Raw genomic sequence first — 17,556 nt, 5'->3', positions numbered from 1 at the left:
ACGATGTAAGGAAATTAATTTTTATGGGTCGTATAAACTTGGAAACATTCCTTTACTAATTGAACTAACAAGCATGGTGCGAGCGCGCACAAGCAAACACGAACACATCACACTCGATAAGCGCGGGAACTGGCTGCAAAACGCTGGACGCTGGTGTCGGCAAGCGCGGCAGCAGCGTCGAGCGAAGTGCCCTTAGTGCGGTTTATCGCTTCAACGCAAGAGGCGCGTAAACACAGCGCATACAAAGGCACGAGCCGTCGGCAGACCCCTTTCAAGATGCGGCGCGCGTGACCGCGTGCGACCGTGCAAAGTACGCACTTATTGGTCGAGTCGAAACTGTCCGCTCCTTCCTCCCGTGCTGCCTCCATGCATGTGTGGCTTTCCTCCATACATGGCGCGCGATGTTGAACCACGATCGTCAGTTCCGCTTGCGCCTGGTCGCGAAATTAGCGGATGCTTCCGGAGCACGACACGCTCCCTCCGACCTTTCCCATACCCCCATGGCCTTTCGTGCGACGGCAAAAGGCGCGTTAGCTCTCTGCTTTCTCCTTCACGCGTGCATATTGAGCCGCGATTGTCCGCTTCCCTCGCGTGCTTTCACTCGCATACACAGCATACGATGCGCGGCGATGGTGCAATCGCCCTTGGACTTTATATGGAGCATCACGGCGACAGCAAAAATTTTCTTGGAGTATCAATATAATGGCTATCACAGGGAAAGTGAGAAAATTACGAAACTTCGCTATTGTTTGCGCAAGACGCAAATTAGAAACAATTCTGAAATTTTGTAAGTAAATTTCCTAACTTCTGAAAATAAAATCTGTTGACTTAAAGTTAGATCAGCAGCTTTCATAGCACTGATTTGCGACAAGAATTAAATGAATTACAACCACTTCATTGCTTAGCAGATCGAGTCAGTGAAAATATCGGAGGCGCCAACTTCGTCGATGGCACCGCGGGATGGACACCTCATGCGGTTTGTCATTCAGTCGTCTGTAGAACAGTAACACTTATCCACTTATGAATTAGTGGTCTGCATACTGCACTCATTTTGCCATGCCGAGTATCTGAATTCTCACAGCTATCGTAATCATCAGTCAACGTATTAATGCTCTTCCTTTTTTGGTTCCTTGTTTCTGCTAACAAGGTCATACCAGTTGATGACAAATTCAAGATAAGCGCTTGAGCTCAACTCCTTACGAAATGGCGGTTCAGTATTGCAGATACCTCTACATGTAAACATCGGTCGCTATAATTATACCTACAAATGCGACCTACGTGCGAGGGTATCCACATTTAAACACTAATGCATGCGAAAGTTGATACTAATTGCAGCACGACACTTTGTACACTCGTACTTGTACTTGTACACTTGTACACTCGTCACTGTACGTTCTCCCCGCTTCAGGGAAATCAAGTTACCTCACTAAATTCACCAAATTTGTTCGCCTTCAGTGATTTAGTGGATGCCGTTTACAAAACCGCGATATCTGTTCTCGATGGAGAGCTATTATTTTTGTAAACTTCATGCTTATATTTTTTTTTCAAAATTTCGAATTTTTGAAGATGTCTTTACCGAAATTCAGGCTCTAAACCCAAATTCTGCTTCCAACAGTCATTGGAATTCAACTTTATCTTTCAGGCTAATTTCATTAAAATCAGTCCAGTGGTTACCTCAGAAAAAAACGTTTTGCATTTTACATGGATTTGAATGGGCCACGTGGAAGTTGGGCCGGAGCTGAAGCTTCCTCTTTACGACATTCTCGTTTGCATGTCCTACAGATGAGGAGCACAAAGAGCACCTCAGGCTTCTATTTCAGCGACTGGGTGTATACGGCCTTGTCTTAAAGCCACAGAAATTCATTTTCGGAGTCGAAGCCCCAAATTTTCTTGGCCATCGCATTTCACCCCAAGGCATCAAACCACTGGAACCACTGGAATCACAGGCAATCGAGGACTTCCCCTCTCCAAATTCCTTCCGAAACTTGCGCGGGTTTCTGGGTCTCATAAATTTTCACAAGCGCTTCATACCGTCCTGTGCGCATGTTCTTCAGGCGCTTACCGACCTGTGACTCGAAAATGGCCAACCTTACACTGATCCTCCGAGCAGGAACACTCCTTCCATGAAGCCAAAACGCGGTGGACGACTTCTGTGTTGCTGATTCATCCGTTGCCCAACGCCCCAACTCGCCTTACGGTGACGCGTCGACCACGGCAGTGGTTGACACGTCACCATAAATGTCAGCCTCGGTCAGTAGTTATTCGCAAAGGGCAACCCTTACCGCGATACCCACGTAGCAGCGAACGCTTCCGCCACTGTTTCCGCCGTGATGTCTTGTAGCGGTGTCGCCTCAGGCCACCTTGAGTACCGTTGGACACAAGTGAGGAGGTACCTGAAACCTTGGCAAAGCAGAAGAGGCCCAATCAAGTCTAAATGCACGTGGTCGAAACGGCAGCACCACATGACTCGTGTCGCGGACCCCTTTCTCGACTTGACAGGCTCGGCAGCTTCTTGTCCTTTGAACATCTTTGTTGATCCGTGGCCAGACGAAGTGGTCTGTGATAAGCCACTGTGTCGGTGTGAGGCCGGGATGGCTTAGCCCGTGAAGTTAATTGAACATTGGTTACCGAAACTGATGGCGCACGAACGGCCGGGGAGATGCTTGCGATGTGTCGCACGTCACCAGTGTTGTTTAGTGTAGCAGCACCTCCGCAAACTGGAGTGACGAGGCTTCGTTCCTTCGGCCATTCACACCTGAGCCTCGGGCACTCTTTGGGGTGAGAGGGGCGCCCTTTTAGAACCCGTCCGTCGCTATACGTTGTCCCTTTTTTTCTAGGAAATCCAGTTAGCTCACTTTGCTTACATGTGGCGAGTCATTTCGTGCGGATGATGATGAAAAACTTTATTTATCCCTCTTTAAAGGGAAGGGGGCAATGGAATCGAGGGTGGGGGGAGGAACTACTTGAAGTAGGCCTCCTTTATCCTCTCAGCCCACTCCAGGATGGCCTCCTGAAGAGCGGACCTGGAGCTGCGCAAGGCAGCCTCCCACTGCTCCTCACTAGATATTAATTGCTTGAGGAAAGGGGGAAGGGGGTCCTTAGGGCACCCCCAGATGATGTGGTTTAAGTCTGCTCTGGGAGAGACACAGAATTTACAAGAGGGAGAAAGGTAAATGGCGGGATGAATGCGGTGGAGGAGGTAGGAAGGGTGCGAGACTGCAGCTGTCGCCACAGAACTTCACACCTACGCGGGGATTTGCCCATCAGTGGCGGAAAGGTTAAGCGGTCTAATCGGTAGTGTGTGTAGATGTCGTGGTAAGTAATAAGTCGATCCCACGCTGTAAACGGCGCCTCCTTCGTGGCGAGGTCCGACGCATCTGATGCCTGAGCCCGGACTGTAAATCCTCGGGCACTGGCATGAGCCGCCTCGTTTCCGGCAAGGCCTGCATGCGCGGGAATTCAGATTAATGCCACAGTTTGATGGAAAGGATGGGCCAAGAGGAGAGACAAAGCTGGCTTAGAGACCCTACCCGTTCCGAATTTATGTATGGCTGCTTTGGAGTCGCTAACGGTAACTGATGAATTTGGAATTGTGAGGGCCAGGGCTATGGCCGCTTCCTCCGCCTCCTCCGAGGAAGAGCCAGGTATGGAGGCGGCCGCAGCGACCTGGCCGTGAGAGTTAATGACTGATATTGCGTAATGATTTCTGTTCCCATATTCGGCGGCATCAACATAAAGCACGTCTTTAGAGGTGGAGAATTGCTTTTCGAGAGCCTTTGCTCGCTGCCTCCTGCGCTGTTTGTGATGCACAGGGTGCATGTTTTTAGGAAGTGGGGGGATTCAGAGGTTTTCGTGCATGTGATGTGGAATGGTGTATTTAGTCTTGATGATGGGTGCCGGAGTGATAGAAAGAGTTTGTAGAATGTGTCGACCTGTTGCGGTGTTAGAAAGTCTGCTATATTGGGATGTGAGGTGGGCTTCTGTGAGTTCAGTAAGTGTGTTGAAAGTTCCAGTAAGCATTAGGTTTTCAGTGGAGGTACGTATGGGGACCCCGACAGCGAATTTATATATTTTGCGTAAAAGAGTGTCGATCTTATCTGGTTCTGATTTAAGGAAATGTAGATATGGTGTTGCGAATGTAATCTTAATGGTAACGAAGGCCTGTATCAATCGGAGAAGTTCGGCCTCCTTTAGTCCGCCATGTTTATTGGAAACTCGCCCTAGAAGACGCAGGGAGTGATCGACTGTGGTGTGGAGTGTATGTAGGGTATATGTGTTGAGCCGGTTGCTTTGAATGTGTAAACCGAGCACCCGGAGCCTGCCCACTCTAGTAACGGGGATGTGGTTTAGGATTACCTCTATACTAGACATGTGTTTTCCGGCACCCCGGTGGGATGGCAGAAGAAGTAGCTCGGCTTTTTGAGGGGAGCATGTGAGATTCATAGCCCCGGCATGAGCCACAACGGCGTCTGCTATGGCCTGTAGAGTGTTTTGAATCTCTCCGTCAGAGCCGCCAGTCGTCCAAAGAGTGATGTCATCGGCGTAGAGTGAAAACTTGAGATCGGGAATAGACCGCAATGCTTGCGCCATCGGCATCATAGAAAGATTAAAAAGATAAGGGGACAACACTGAGCCTTGGTGCGTGCCGTAGATACCTAAAGCGTATGAAAGGGATTGCTCTGTGCCTATGTGTATCGTTGCGGTACGGTTGGATAAGAAGGTGCATATGTAGTCATATGTCTTTCCGCCAACCCCAATGAGATTAAGCTCTCGGAGGATGGCGGAATGTGAAACGTTATTGAAGGCTCCGTGGGGGTCCAGACTGAGAATTGCTTGCTTATCCAGACTGGTATTGGGTGTAATGCTGTCATGCTTCATTCGAAGCATGATATCTTGGCATGAGAGAGATTTTCGAAAACCTACCATTTCTGATGGATAAAGATTGTTGTCCTCCATGTATTTACTGAGTCGGTTGAGGATGACGTGTTCGAGTGTTTTACCTAGACAAGAGGTTAGTGATACAGGCCTGAGATTAGAAGTATTGAGTCGTTTGTTTGGCTTTGGGATAAAAATTACCCTGGCATCTTTCCACGAACTAGGTAGAGTACCAGTGTCAAAGCAGTGATTGAAGTACGCCGTGATGGCTGTGACAGAGTTGTCGTCTAGATTGCAGAGTATTTTATTGTTAATAAGTTCGGGGCCTGGTGATGACATTGTGCGCAGGGTGGCGAGGGCATGGCGAACCTCTGCTTCCGTGATAGCGGCGCTAAGTAGGTCGTTGGGTTCGCCAGTATATTTTGGCATGTCATACTTCTGAGCGGCAGGCAGATGTTTATGGCGGAGGTCGTCGAAGAATCCGTTGAAGTTTTCTTTGTGTGCATGTAGCAGTTTGTTTATGCTATGGTTGAGCTGTGTGCGGGATGTGGTAGGGTCTAATAAGTGTTGCAAGAGTTTCCATGTGCGCTTGTTATCGAGGTTGTCATGCATGCTTTCACATATCTGGCCCCACTGCTGGCAGGCCAGTTGTGTGGCGTACTCCTGGATCTGAAAGTCTAATTTGGCAATTCTGAGCCTTAGTTTTCGGATGAACCGTTGCCTCTTCCACCGTTTGAGAACAGACTGTTTGGCTTCCCACATGTGTAGAAGCTTGGAATCAACCGTAGTGAGAGCGGTTTCGGGGGGCAGAGTGGTAGTGTGCGTCTGGGCGTCTGCTGTAGTTGCTGAACCCATTCTGAAATGTCTTGAATGTTTGTGGGAGCTGATATCTGGCGGGCCTCTCGAAAATTGTCCCAATTGGTAAGGCTGAGGCGTTTGGGTGCAAAGGGTTTGTGTTTCAGTTGTAGTGTGATGGTAATGATGTAATGGTCGCTGCCGAGGTTAACTTGTGAGTTGTGCCATGTGACGTGTTGTATTCTGTGTGTAAGCGTAACATCGGGAGAGGTGCCCTTAGCTACGCTATTGCCTAGCCTGGTTGGTGCATCGATGTCGTTATGTAATGTGAGTCTGTGGTCTTGTATGTGGATCCATAGGGCTCTGCCCTTAGGAGTAGAAACGGAGTGACCCCACAAATGGTTGGGTGCGTTGAAATCTCCCCGGATTAGGAGGCGGTGGTGGGTGGCAGCGGCAATGGGTTGAGCGAAAAGGGAGTCAAAGCGGTGATGTTTGTCTTGTGGACGACTATAGATATTGAGAATGTAAAGGCCAGGTCAATTTTTTTGCGAGGACTAATTTCTAGACAATGGTGCTCTATATCGACGCTGTCAAATTGGGAGTGATTGGCAGTGACGTGCTTTTGCATAAGAATTGCCGTATCGGGCCGGGAGACCTTATTGTTCTGATAGACATTATAACCTGGGAAGCTGATTAGTCCGTGAGTTTCCTGAAGCGCAATGACAGCTGGGAGATTAGAAGAGGAGGCTAGAAACTGCTGGAGGTGTGCTTTCTTTTTTTGAAACCCCCTACAGTTCCACTGCCACACTTCAAACTCGGAGCGGGTCGGTTTATTGGCCATTGTTAAGCGGAGCTGGCGGGGAGGCGGATCGAGCAGGTGCAACTATGTTAGGATTATTCGCGGTGACTCCAGCTATCCAACTTGTGGTTTGTTGGATGTGTGCTAGTACGAACTCAATAAATTTGTCCAGCTTTTCATTCCTGGCTGTGTGCGGAACTTCCTAAAATCATGAATCAGCAACTGGTCTACACCCACACTCTGCTATGTCATGTCCCCCTTCTGTTTATTGAAAGTGAGGTAGTGTAGGAAGTGTAGTGGCGGCTGACCTGCGCGCCACTACATCCACTCGGCAAACCTGCTTGTAAAAGCCTGTAAAAACGTGTATTACTTGCCTTCGCTAAACCGAGCTCCCAGCAAGTGTACGGACAGATGCTTGAAATAAGTTTTTACCTATTTGCACAGTGGAGCTTTGAGGAAGCAAGATATATTGCCCTGATGAATCCCAAACCGCTTTTTATTGTTCTATTAAGGAAGTACGGAGATAGTTGTTTCTAAAACTCCCTAACGTTAAAGAGTGTGTCTCATGCAGTATTTTTTTTCTTAGAACTGTGCGATGCAATAATTTATTAGAAGCCTCACGTAGCTGCTATCACTTCGATCACCAAATTCAGATGGGCGTTCCTTCAAATCGAGACCAATGAACGTGCGAAGGATGAAGTCCAAGCTTATGCAGCAGGAGCCCTGGAGGCGTACCTCACGCGGCAACTGATCGAGAACCACTGGACAAACATGTTCGGAGGGTACTGCGACAGGCAACCCGAGTACTGCCATGATTTGGAGAAATTTTTCGCCGAGAACAACAAATACTCACAACAGCAGCAGCACCTCCGAAGACATAACGAGTCGTTCTGGAACATGGTAAAGTACCCTGCTCTACTCGGTAAAATATTATACCTGCTCAAAATCCACTGAGGCTGAAAAAGTGAAAGATTGACTTGTTTTAACTGTCCCTTCATTTGGCTTAGCCCTGCTGTAAACTGTGTATATTTGTAGGTCGGTCCAAATTAAGATACGTTGCCGTATTTGCTAGGGATGCAATAGTATGTACTGACATGTGTACTTGTTTATCTTTTTCGGCTGGCCGCTTTTCAGCGTCTAAGAAATGTTATCCTTGAGCGCGGGACACGCCCGCACGTATGAGAAGTCTGTCTAATGTTATCGATATTTCTACCCGGTGTATTTGTCCAAGCTTGTGCAATCTCATTGCTTGTGCTATGCGAATTGTGTAGAATTTTCTGCAAGATACGCGGGAACCAGTGATTATAAAGACTCATGTCCCATGACTGATGTAAAGACTCATGTATAAAAGCCGACGCGCTTCACCGGCAGATCAAATTTTCGACGATCGCTGACTGTGTTCGCTGCTACCGTTGTCCTTTGAGCGTAGCCTGCTTTTGAGGGCACAGCTTCGCCCAATAAAACGCTAGTTTAGTCGATCACAGTTCTGCTACCTTCTTCATCGTCACTTCCACGTGACATTACCTTAATTGTCCTCTCTTCGCAGAGAAGCCTCAACCGTTGTCTAAGGTAGTAAATAGATGTTTATGCTTTTCAGCAGACTACTAAAGAGGATGGTCGAAAGGAAAAAGTCAATCTTGTGTACTGAAAAATGCAAATGTAACGTACGCTCTTGAATAATGTAATTATGAGGTTTTACGTGCCAAAACCACTTTCTGATTGTGAGGCACGCCGTAGTGAATGACTCCGGAAATTTCGACCAGCTGGGGTTCTTTAACGTGCACCTAAATCTAGGTACACGGGTGTTTTCGCATTTCGCCCCCATCGAAATGCGGCCGCCGTGGCCGGGATTCGATCCCGCGACCTCGTGCTCAGCAGCCCAACACTATAGCCACTGAGCAACCACAGCGGGTTGTACGCTCTTCAAACCCTATACGAATAGATCACGTCCTTGACAATGTCGGGATGATCAAACGAAGTAGAAACTTAGTTTTCTTAATACCATTCAGCGCTCCTTTCCTTAGGCATTTTGTTCCAAAACGCCTTGTAGTTTGAAGATTGCTTCCCTTAATACGGTCTGCGTGGTTTTTGCGTTTCTATAGGAAAGGCCAATCTCGTGGTTAGAAATCTTTCAATCGCTTATAGAATGAATATACCGTGTAATATTCAGTGCAAATATTACGAAATAGCTGTCATGTCAACGGTCTTCAAATATGGCTAGATATTTTGTGCTGACAGTATTTGTGCAGAGCGCTGCGAACTGAGTAGTCCTTGCTCACGCTGTGTCACTTTACTAACTGATCTTGCGCATCATTCAGAATCTTCAACGCTGGTCGCATCTGAGTTGCTACTGTGTTGTTAGACTCTTCTGATTGCCAGTGGTGGTCTCTGCGCAACATAGTAAGATCTACGTGTGCTCATGCTTTAGGATAACTACCAAGAAATAGGACGAAAAGAAAAATAATTTTGTAGTCTTCAAAAATTTTTGTATTCCATAAGTTGAACGATGGAGACATATTTCAGCATTTCCTCATAGCAGGCCTTGGAGCTAAGGTGGCGAATTCAAATATTAAAAGTTGCGACTCCGCATATAGCATTACCATAGTTGTCAAGCCTAAATCAGATAGTGGTGTGTGAAATGGCTCAGTACATACATTTTTTTTTTCATCAAGTCGTGCCCTGCTCATCTCAGCAGAATGCCGTTTCGAAAACACAATTCGCGAGAACGCTTGACATTACGGAGGCTACCTGGTGCACCCAAACAGTTCTTCTCTTCTTTCCACGGCAAAGCATAGAAACTTAGGCAATGGAAACTAACGCCATACGGATTCACGAACCGGAAATTGGCGTCGTATCCTCATATACTTAAGGAATGCTTATTCGGGTGAGCTACAAGCGGGGATGTATTGATACACTTATTTATTACATGTCTAAGCCCTCACATATAGCGGTACTTTGTTCATGTCGTCCGATGTGTTCGCCACATGCTCGCGCCGCGCCGTGGTGGCTTCGGTGTTGCGTCGCTGTGCCCACGGGTAGCGCATCAAAGGGCGCAAGCGGCGGCTGCACTTTGCTGAGGGTGAAAGGCGAGAACGTTGTTGTAGTTTGTATTGCGCGCACGTAAAAAAACCCAGGGTATTAAAAATAATATGGTTGCGCTCAATACAGCACGCCTCATATCACGGTTTTAACGTGGAAATCTCAAGAATTTAATTTTTTACATACTTTCAACCTTTGTTAGCTACAGTGTATGTTGTAATTTTGTGCACAAGCTAAAGCGCTCTGGAAAAAAAATGTTGCATTTTTCAATGCCTACAAACAAAATGAGTTTGTGGATTTCAACATATGCCTTTGCAATTTAAAATTATCTGAAATTTTGATAATGAAGTTATATTATCAGCTGTGCGAAAGTTGAATAAAGATGGCGTGGCGTTGTTGTGTCATGCTTCGTTATGAGTACTAGCGCGGTGTTCGGAAATTTCGGGGTTCTTTTTTGTTGGAGTCCAAACCAGTTCGACTAGAAAAATACGGGGTACTTTATCGCTGTTATTACGATTGCTTTTTTGTCAAACACTGGTTCCAATGCCCAGTGATAATGGCAGTACCGACTGGGGGACCGCATTTTCTAATTGTAGAGAAGAGTGGGCTACATCGCTAGGCTACCGCCAGGTCGCACCGAGTACTTTTTTGCAGACCACACTTCGTTGCACACTGACTCAACCTACGGCTATGCTAGCGACTTCTCATACAGCTACGAAGAGCATCCACACAGTGGCTGCGGACTGCAGATGATAGTTGCCGGGAAAATATTACTTGCTACTCTGCACTTTCCGCGAAGGCTTGATACTGATAACTGAGCTCGGAGAATACCTATAAAAATTTCAATAGATGAAGCGCCAATAGTGACAGCACACAGGAAGGAATACAGACAGGACAAGCGTCTTGTCCTGTCTGTATTCCTTCCTGTGTTCCGTAACTATTGGCTCTTCATCTATTTAAAGCTATGCACGTACTAGCCCCACAACGTGTTTTACTGATATATATATAATAAAGCGGGCACACAGGAAGCTAACAAATTGGCGTCCACATTGATCCAGCTGGCTCTTAAGTACAGGTGGGGTGGTGCCTGGTAAATAAAATTTAGATTTGTTGCCTGGTGTAGATCAATTAATAAAAGCCATAAGCGCTTTTGAGGTGCGACCCTTCGCATGGCCAAATATCGTTATTGGATGCATTTTTATCTCCTTCGTGTCTCCGCGCGTTTGTATTTATGGCAATTTATTCGTTATTTCCTTTCCCGTGCATTGCCACTATTCCCGAATGCCACCAAATAGAATACTACAAAATTCTTGCGCTCTTACTCTTTTAGAACCATTAGTTGCTTCCATCAAGAATGACAGGGAACTTCTGGAGACATACGCTGCGTTTGCGTTTTCTTATCCCCTTTTCTTGACAGCTTTATTTATTCCAGTTGATGGTCTGTCTTCAGGGGCATGCAAGCGTCGGCCTGAGAAGTTGCAGTGATGCCAGGAGCTTTTATTCGCCTTTTGTGTGAATTCATTTATCAGTCCGTAAAGTTCCAGTGAAAGTTCAGTGATATTGCCGGGAATTTCCAGTCAATATATCGATACCATTCTTTGCAAGTTCCCTCGAGCGCCCCAACTCGTTCCCGTCATCATCGTAGCAAACGTAACTTGAACAAGCAAAATTACTGGAATTCATGAGCGTCTGTTTCCTTGCAGGTTACAAGGGACCACCCTCCACGCTACAGCACTAAACATGGCTCTCATTCTCCAAATGTTTCAGAAGTTACTAATGGCGGTCGTTTAAGCCACATTTTCAGTAAAATGTTCAATAGCAGTACAATCTGGTACTGTATAGAAGTTTGCATTTCTCTAACAATTAGAAAATGATATTAGTATTAAGTACTGCGGAAGACGTACCCGTCGACATATCCGGGTACGCTATAGAGAGCAACAATTATTTTTTATGGGAGAATGCCAGCCACTTCCGCTATCACGTGCTCCCGAAAGCCTACATACGCGTATAGTTTGCTTTCAATTAGTGGCTCTGTTAAGCCGTGAAAGAGAAAGGCACATGCGCTGAACATTGACCGCTAAGCGGAAACGTTACTTCGGACAGAGTACTTCAATGTTCTGTGAATTATTTGTGTCACACGTTCCCGCTGCAGGTCTATCTTCAAATGAAGCAACTGGCGGGTCTCAGCGATGAGTTGGAAAACAAGACTCTAGACTTTTCAAATGAGGTGACTGATGCCCCGAGAGCTCAGTAAGTATCGAGTTTCATGACCGGTAGCGTTTGCTTGTTTCGCGGCTGGTGGTATTTTCTGTTCATAAGAACGTTGTAATGTGGAGCTTGGCGGGCATGGGTGTTTTGCATATAGGCATAACAGTTTCATGTTGGGCTTTCCGTACGTCGATTTCTAATTATTTACGCAGATTTTTTATTATAAGTATGTATATGGTCTCTCACAAAGGCATTACTGCACACAAGTGAGGGAGATTTGTCTGCGTGTGTTAACGACACGCGCATCACAATAAATAGACGAGTGGTCCTAAGTGCTAAGGCATGTTGAAATGAGATCGCAGTGGTTGGTGCCATCGGGCCTCTGATATTATTCTGAGAAGTAGAACTTCCAAATTAAAAAAAGTATGCGATGTGCAGAAAGCAGAAATTCTCGCAACGTATTGCAAGAAACAAGCACGTTGAAAGTCGGCTATTTTGGGCTACGTCGCAGGAATGTCAAAATATTGGTCATATTAGAATAAAAAATAACCTACATTACCCTGTTTTTCGAATATTGGTTCTGTGCACTGAGGCATTGAAACACATTAATAAATCAGCAAGTGCCGCAGCTGTTTGTAAATCCACGATTCAATATTACTTCGAAATGGTAAACATGATTTTATAAAAAGGTAACTATAATGACGCAAATACAATCTAAATTTAGGCAGAATTTCTGTTAATTACTAATTAGCGGCGCAATGCCGACAGAAATGTAACGCAGTCGCGAAAATGTACCACAGTGTCACAAACGTTTCGATGTAGAAGCGGCATGCATATGAACACGTCATTAATGCACATTAAATTTATTAGCACATGCGCATGTTCCGACGGCGCTTTGCTGCGTAACGCATACCTTCCTGTTGCGCTCGACGCTTTTTCCAAGCTTTCGTCTCCTCCACACCAGATGCACGCTTTGTGCTCATTAATTTCATTGTCCTTCTTCCCTCACACTCTTCCATTCTTCAGAAAAGCCGCCGAGCGACTTCTCTGTCCCTCAACGTTCCTCACTCAATGCACGCACTGCTGTCATTCTGTTCACGTTGCTTCTGTCACCATGCTCGGCTGCTTCGGTTCACTGGTTCTTCACCACACACAAATGGTGTGTTCAACTTTCTGTTTTCCTATTTACTTATTGCGCATTGTTTTGCTCGTGAAATTCGGGCACATGGCCATTGGCACATACCCTATGATGCAAGCTGTCCACTCGGTAAAGAAATAAGGAGCAAGTACACTCAAAATAGGGGAGTAGGCAAAGAAAGCCGCGCTTGAAAACGCCCCCTGTTTTTCAATCTGTCGACGCAAGCGCAGTGTTCAAATGCGGGACGCATGAATAGGATGCCGTCGTCGAAAATATTTTGGAGCCACAGCCCCAGTAATATTATCCGGCAGCTGCCGCTGTGGCAGTAAACCCGTCCAGGAATCTCTTGGGGTTCTAATGCCTGCGTGTGAAACAAGCACATTCGTTCTCATTCGCGTGAGTTCATCGACGCGGGTTATGGCGGGTCACGTTCTTGCGCCTTATGATACCTCTCACGTTCACGGTGGCTTCAAGTTTTCTGCGAAGGCTCTACATGTAGACAGTGAAGTATAGCACTGCATGGGGGCTTTATATTGCAACCCGGACCCTGCTCGGAGCCGCCGTATGAAGGCTGAGCCCAGCCTAGGACCGTGGCTTCAAGCCGAATCCGGCCCGGGCGTGCCAATATTGATGTAGAGGCAGCGTTTTAGATGATGCATCAAAAGCTGTTACAACAAAACTGCAGTGACCATACAACAATGCGAAAAAACAAAGATAATTTTTCAGTTGACCTAGAGTACTCCACCAAGCTGTACAACAAGCTGTCCTCGTCGCGACAATGTGTAAAAATGTCTTCACAGACCAATCGGTTTCGGCAATTTCTCCGCAGTTCTTCTTTCTTTTTTTGGCGAAAACAGTGTTAGATTTTAAAGCTAATTCCGTTTCGCGTAGTTTTGATTGCAACGTTATATATATTTTAAACGTTAGTTTCGTCACAGTTTATTCAAACGGTAACATTTATCATAAAATTTTATACCGACTGCAATACTGGAAAAAGTAGTATTTTTATTGAGTAGTAAAAAAATCCTTCAATCACGAAAAAGAAACATTAAGCCTGTAAGGAAGTACGAAAGTAGCGTGAAGTGGATGACTGGCTTTAGAACTTTGGAGTAGATATTATTGTTCATTAGCAATGATACTCTAAGTAGGCATCGTCAAGATGGGAGCATGATTTGAAAATTCGTGAGATTCGTTTTGATGAGGACGTCTTGATATAAACTTTTTTTTTGTAGTCAGCAAGAGACATAAACGGTCTATCATACGGTATGATTTTACTACTTTTATAAGTGACTTTGTCAGGCTTTAGGAAAGTGATCCTTGTTTCATCAATTGTACCTCCTCCCCTCCAGCTGCAATGCCTGCAATGACGAAGTAGATACGAATGCAAAATAAGTAAATAAATATCATAATCATCAGCCTGGTTATGCCCACTGCAGGGCAAAGGCCTCTCCTATACTTCTCCAACAACCCCGGTCATGTATTAATTGTGGCCATGCCGTCCCTGCAAACTACTTAATCTCATCCGCCCACCTGACTTTCTGCCGCCCCCTGCTACGCTTCCCTTCCCTTGGAATCCCGTCCGTAACTCTTAATCACCATCGGTTATCTTCCCTCCTCATTAAATGTCCTGCCCATGCCCATTTCTTTTTCTTGATTTCAACTAAGATGTCATTAACTCGCGTTTGTTCCCTCACCCAATGTGCTCTGTCCTTATCCCTTAACGTTACACCTATCATTCTTCTTTCCATAGCTCGTTGCGTCGTCCTCAATTTGAGTAGAACCCTTTTCGTAAGCCTCCAGGTTTCTGCCCCGTAGGTGAGTACTGGTAAGACACAGCGATTAAACACTTTTCTTTTGAGGGATAATGGCAACCTGCTCTTCATGATCTGAGAATGCCTGCCAAACGCACCCCAGCCCATTCTTATTCTTCTGATTACTTCAGTGTCATGATCCGGATCCGCAGTCACTACCTGCCCTAATTAGACGTATTCCCTTACCACTTTCAGTGCCTCGCTACCTATCGTAAACTGCTGTTCTCTTCCGAGACTGTTAAAGATCACTTTAGTTTTCTGCAGATTAATTTTCAGACCCACCCTTCTGCTTTGCCTCTCCAGGTCAGTGAGCATGCATTGCAAATGGTCCCCTGAGTTACTAAGCAAGGCAATATCATCAGCGAATCGCAAGTTACTAAGGTATTCTCCATTAACTTTTATCCCCAATTCTTCCCAATCCAGGTCTCTGAATACCTCCTGTAAACACGCTGTGAATAGCATTGGAGAGATTGTATCTCCCCGCCTGACGCCTTTCTTTATTGGGATTTTGTTGCTTGCTTTATGAAGGACTACGGTGGCTGTGGAGCCGCTATAGATATCTTTCAGTATTTTTACATACGGCTCGTCTACACCCTGATTCCGTAATGCCTCCATGACTGCTGAGGTTTCGACAGAATCAAACGTGTTCTCGTAATCAATGAAAGCTATATATAAGGGTTGGTTATATTCCGCACATTTCTCTATCACCTGATTGATAGTGTGAATATGATCTATTGTTGAGTAGCCTTTACGGAATCCTGCCTGGTCCTTTGCTTGACAGAAGTCTAGGTTGTTCCTGATTCTATTTGTGATTACCTTAGTAAATAGTTTGTAGGCAAGGGACAGTAAGCTGATCGGTCTATAATTTTTCAAGTCTTTGGCGTCCCCTTTCTTATGGATTAGGATTATGTTAGCGCTCTTCCAAGATTCCGGTACGCTTGAGGTCATGAGGCATTGCGTATACCAGTCAGTTTCTCTAGAACAATTTGCCCACCATCCTTCAACGAATCTGCTGTTACCTGATCCTCCCCAGCTGCCTTCCCCCTTTGCATATCTCCCAAGGTTTTCTTTACTTCTTCCGGCGTTACCTTTGGTATTCGGAATTCCTCTAGACTATTTTCCCTTCCAATATCGTCGTGGGTGCCACTGGTACTGTATAAATCTCTATAGAACTCCTCAGCCACTTGAACTATTAATAAATAAATATACCAAACAATGAATTGCTCAGAAAGGCAAACCGTATCTGCAGCAACATAATTATGCTGAATCATAAGAGAAATGTGTCGCGCTTTTCATACCTATATTAGGGCCGTTTTTCGGCGATTCTTCCTAAAGCTAACATACAAAAACCATCGTAATTCGACGACAATGGCTCCTACAACCCCACCCATTTTACAATATCTTTTGTCACCAAGACCTTCAGTGGTGTAGAACTTTCACAATAAACATGGTTAGATCGCGCGTATATTTGCTTTTCGTCACAACTTAACACAACGTAACATGACGTCACAACGTAACAATACCTTAGTAACTTGCGAATACATTAGTAACTTGCGATTAGCTGATGATATTGCCTTGCTTAGTAACTCAGGGGACCAATTGCAATGCATGCTTACTGACCTGGAGAGGCAAAGCAGAAGGGTGGGTCTAAACATTAATCTGCAGAAAACTAAAGTGATCTTTAACAGTCTCGGAAGAGAACAGCAGTTTACGATAGGTAGCGAGGCACTGGAAGTGGTAAGGAAATACATCTACTTAGGGCAAGTAGTGATCGCGGATCCGGATCATGATACTGAAATAATCAGAAGAATAAGAATGGGCTAGGGTGCGTTTAGCCGGCATTCTCAGATCATGAAGATCAGGTTGCCATTATCCCTCAAGAGAAAAATGTATAATAGCTCTGTCTTACCAGTACTCACGTACGGGGCAGAAACCTGGAGGCTTACGAAACAGGTTCTACTTAAATTGAGGACGACTGAACGAGCTATGGAAAGATATATGGGTGTAACGTTAAGGGATAAGAAAAGAGCAGATTGGGTGAGGGAACAAACGCGAGTTAATGACATCTTATTTGAAATAACGAAAAGGAAATCGGCATGGGCAGGACATGTAACGCTGAGGGAAGATAACCGATGGTCATTAAGGGTTACCGACTAGATTCCAAGGGAAAGGAAGCGTAGCAGGGGACGGCAGAAATTAGGTGGTAGATGAGATTAAGAAACTCGCAGGGACAACATGGCCACAATTAGTATATGACCGGGGTAGTTGGAGAAGTATGGGAGATGCCTTTGCCCTGCAGTGAGCGTAACCAGGCTGGGGACGAGGATGATGATGATGATGATGACGACAACGAACTGCACGTGTAAATAGAGGCAATAATTCGACGCTTGAAGCCATCGCCTACCATGCAGGTTCCTCAACGCTCAGGGAGACATCCAGGATTTGGAACACGGCCTGGGACGGGACGAAGACTTCTATGCAATCGATCAGATAATGGCTTGCTCGGCCGTAGTCAAGGTCGTAGGCGACTCAGAGGGCCTGTATTTTGGTCACGATGCCTGGTTCGTTTATCGAGCGATGCTGCGCTTCCAGAAACATTACATTTTCCCATGGCACCTCACGGCTCTTCAGACGGAACCAGGTAGGAAAAACTCCTTTATCCGTTGCCGACGCTGGAGGAAAGCACGAAGGAAAGCGCGGTTTGATGCCGGACAGTGACGTATATAACTGTTTTCAAACTTTGTCCACAAATTACCTGATACATTTTGAGGGAAATTACTCTTTCTCTGCTGAAACGCTGAAAAGAACACAGCTCCACGCAATGGAACGTTGACGTCCATCCTAAAGTAGCACCAAGCTACAATGTAAAATTGCAAATGCATGTGTGTTTT

General features: G+C 45.7%; 1 protein-coding gene across 1 annotated transcript in view; it reads left to right on the top strand.

Annotated features, from left to right (window-relative positions):
* The first annotated feature begins 7,240 nt into the window (after nt 1-7,240).
* The window catches only part of LOC139047869 (putative phospholipase B-like 2), a 40,820-nt gene continuing 30,504 nt past the window's right edge, over nt 7,241-17,556 (top strand). Inside the window, exons 1-3 of the mRNA XM_070522019.1 lie at nt 7,241-7,369; nt 11,661-11,758; nt 17,077-17,306. Of these exons, the coding sequence (XP_070378120.1) occupies nt 7,241-7,369; nt 11,661-11,758; nt 17,077-17,306 (457 nt within the window). The remainder of the gene's footprint in view (nt 7,370-11,660; nt 11,759-17,076; nt 17,307-17,556) is intronic.

This window comes from Dermacentor albipictus, chromosome 7 (genome assembly GCF_038994185.2).
Source record: "Dermacentor albipictus isolate Rhodes 1998 colony chromosome 7, USDA_Dalb.pri_finalv2, whole genome shotgun sequence".
NCBI classification, from domain to species: Eukaryota; Metazoa; Arthropoda; class Arachnida; order Ixodida; family Ixodidae; genus Dermacentor; species Dermacentor albipictus.
The sequence above is the reverse complement of the archived record's forward strand: the minus strand, read 5'-3'. Positions and strand labels throughout refer to the sequence as shown.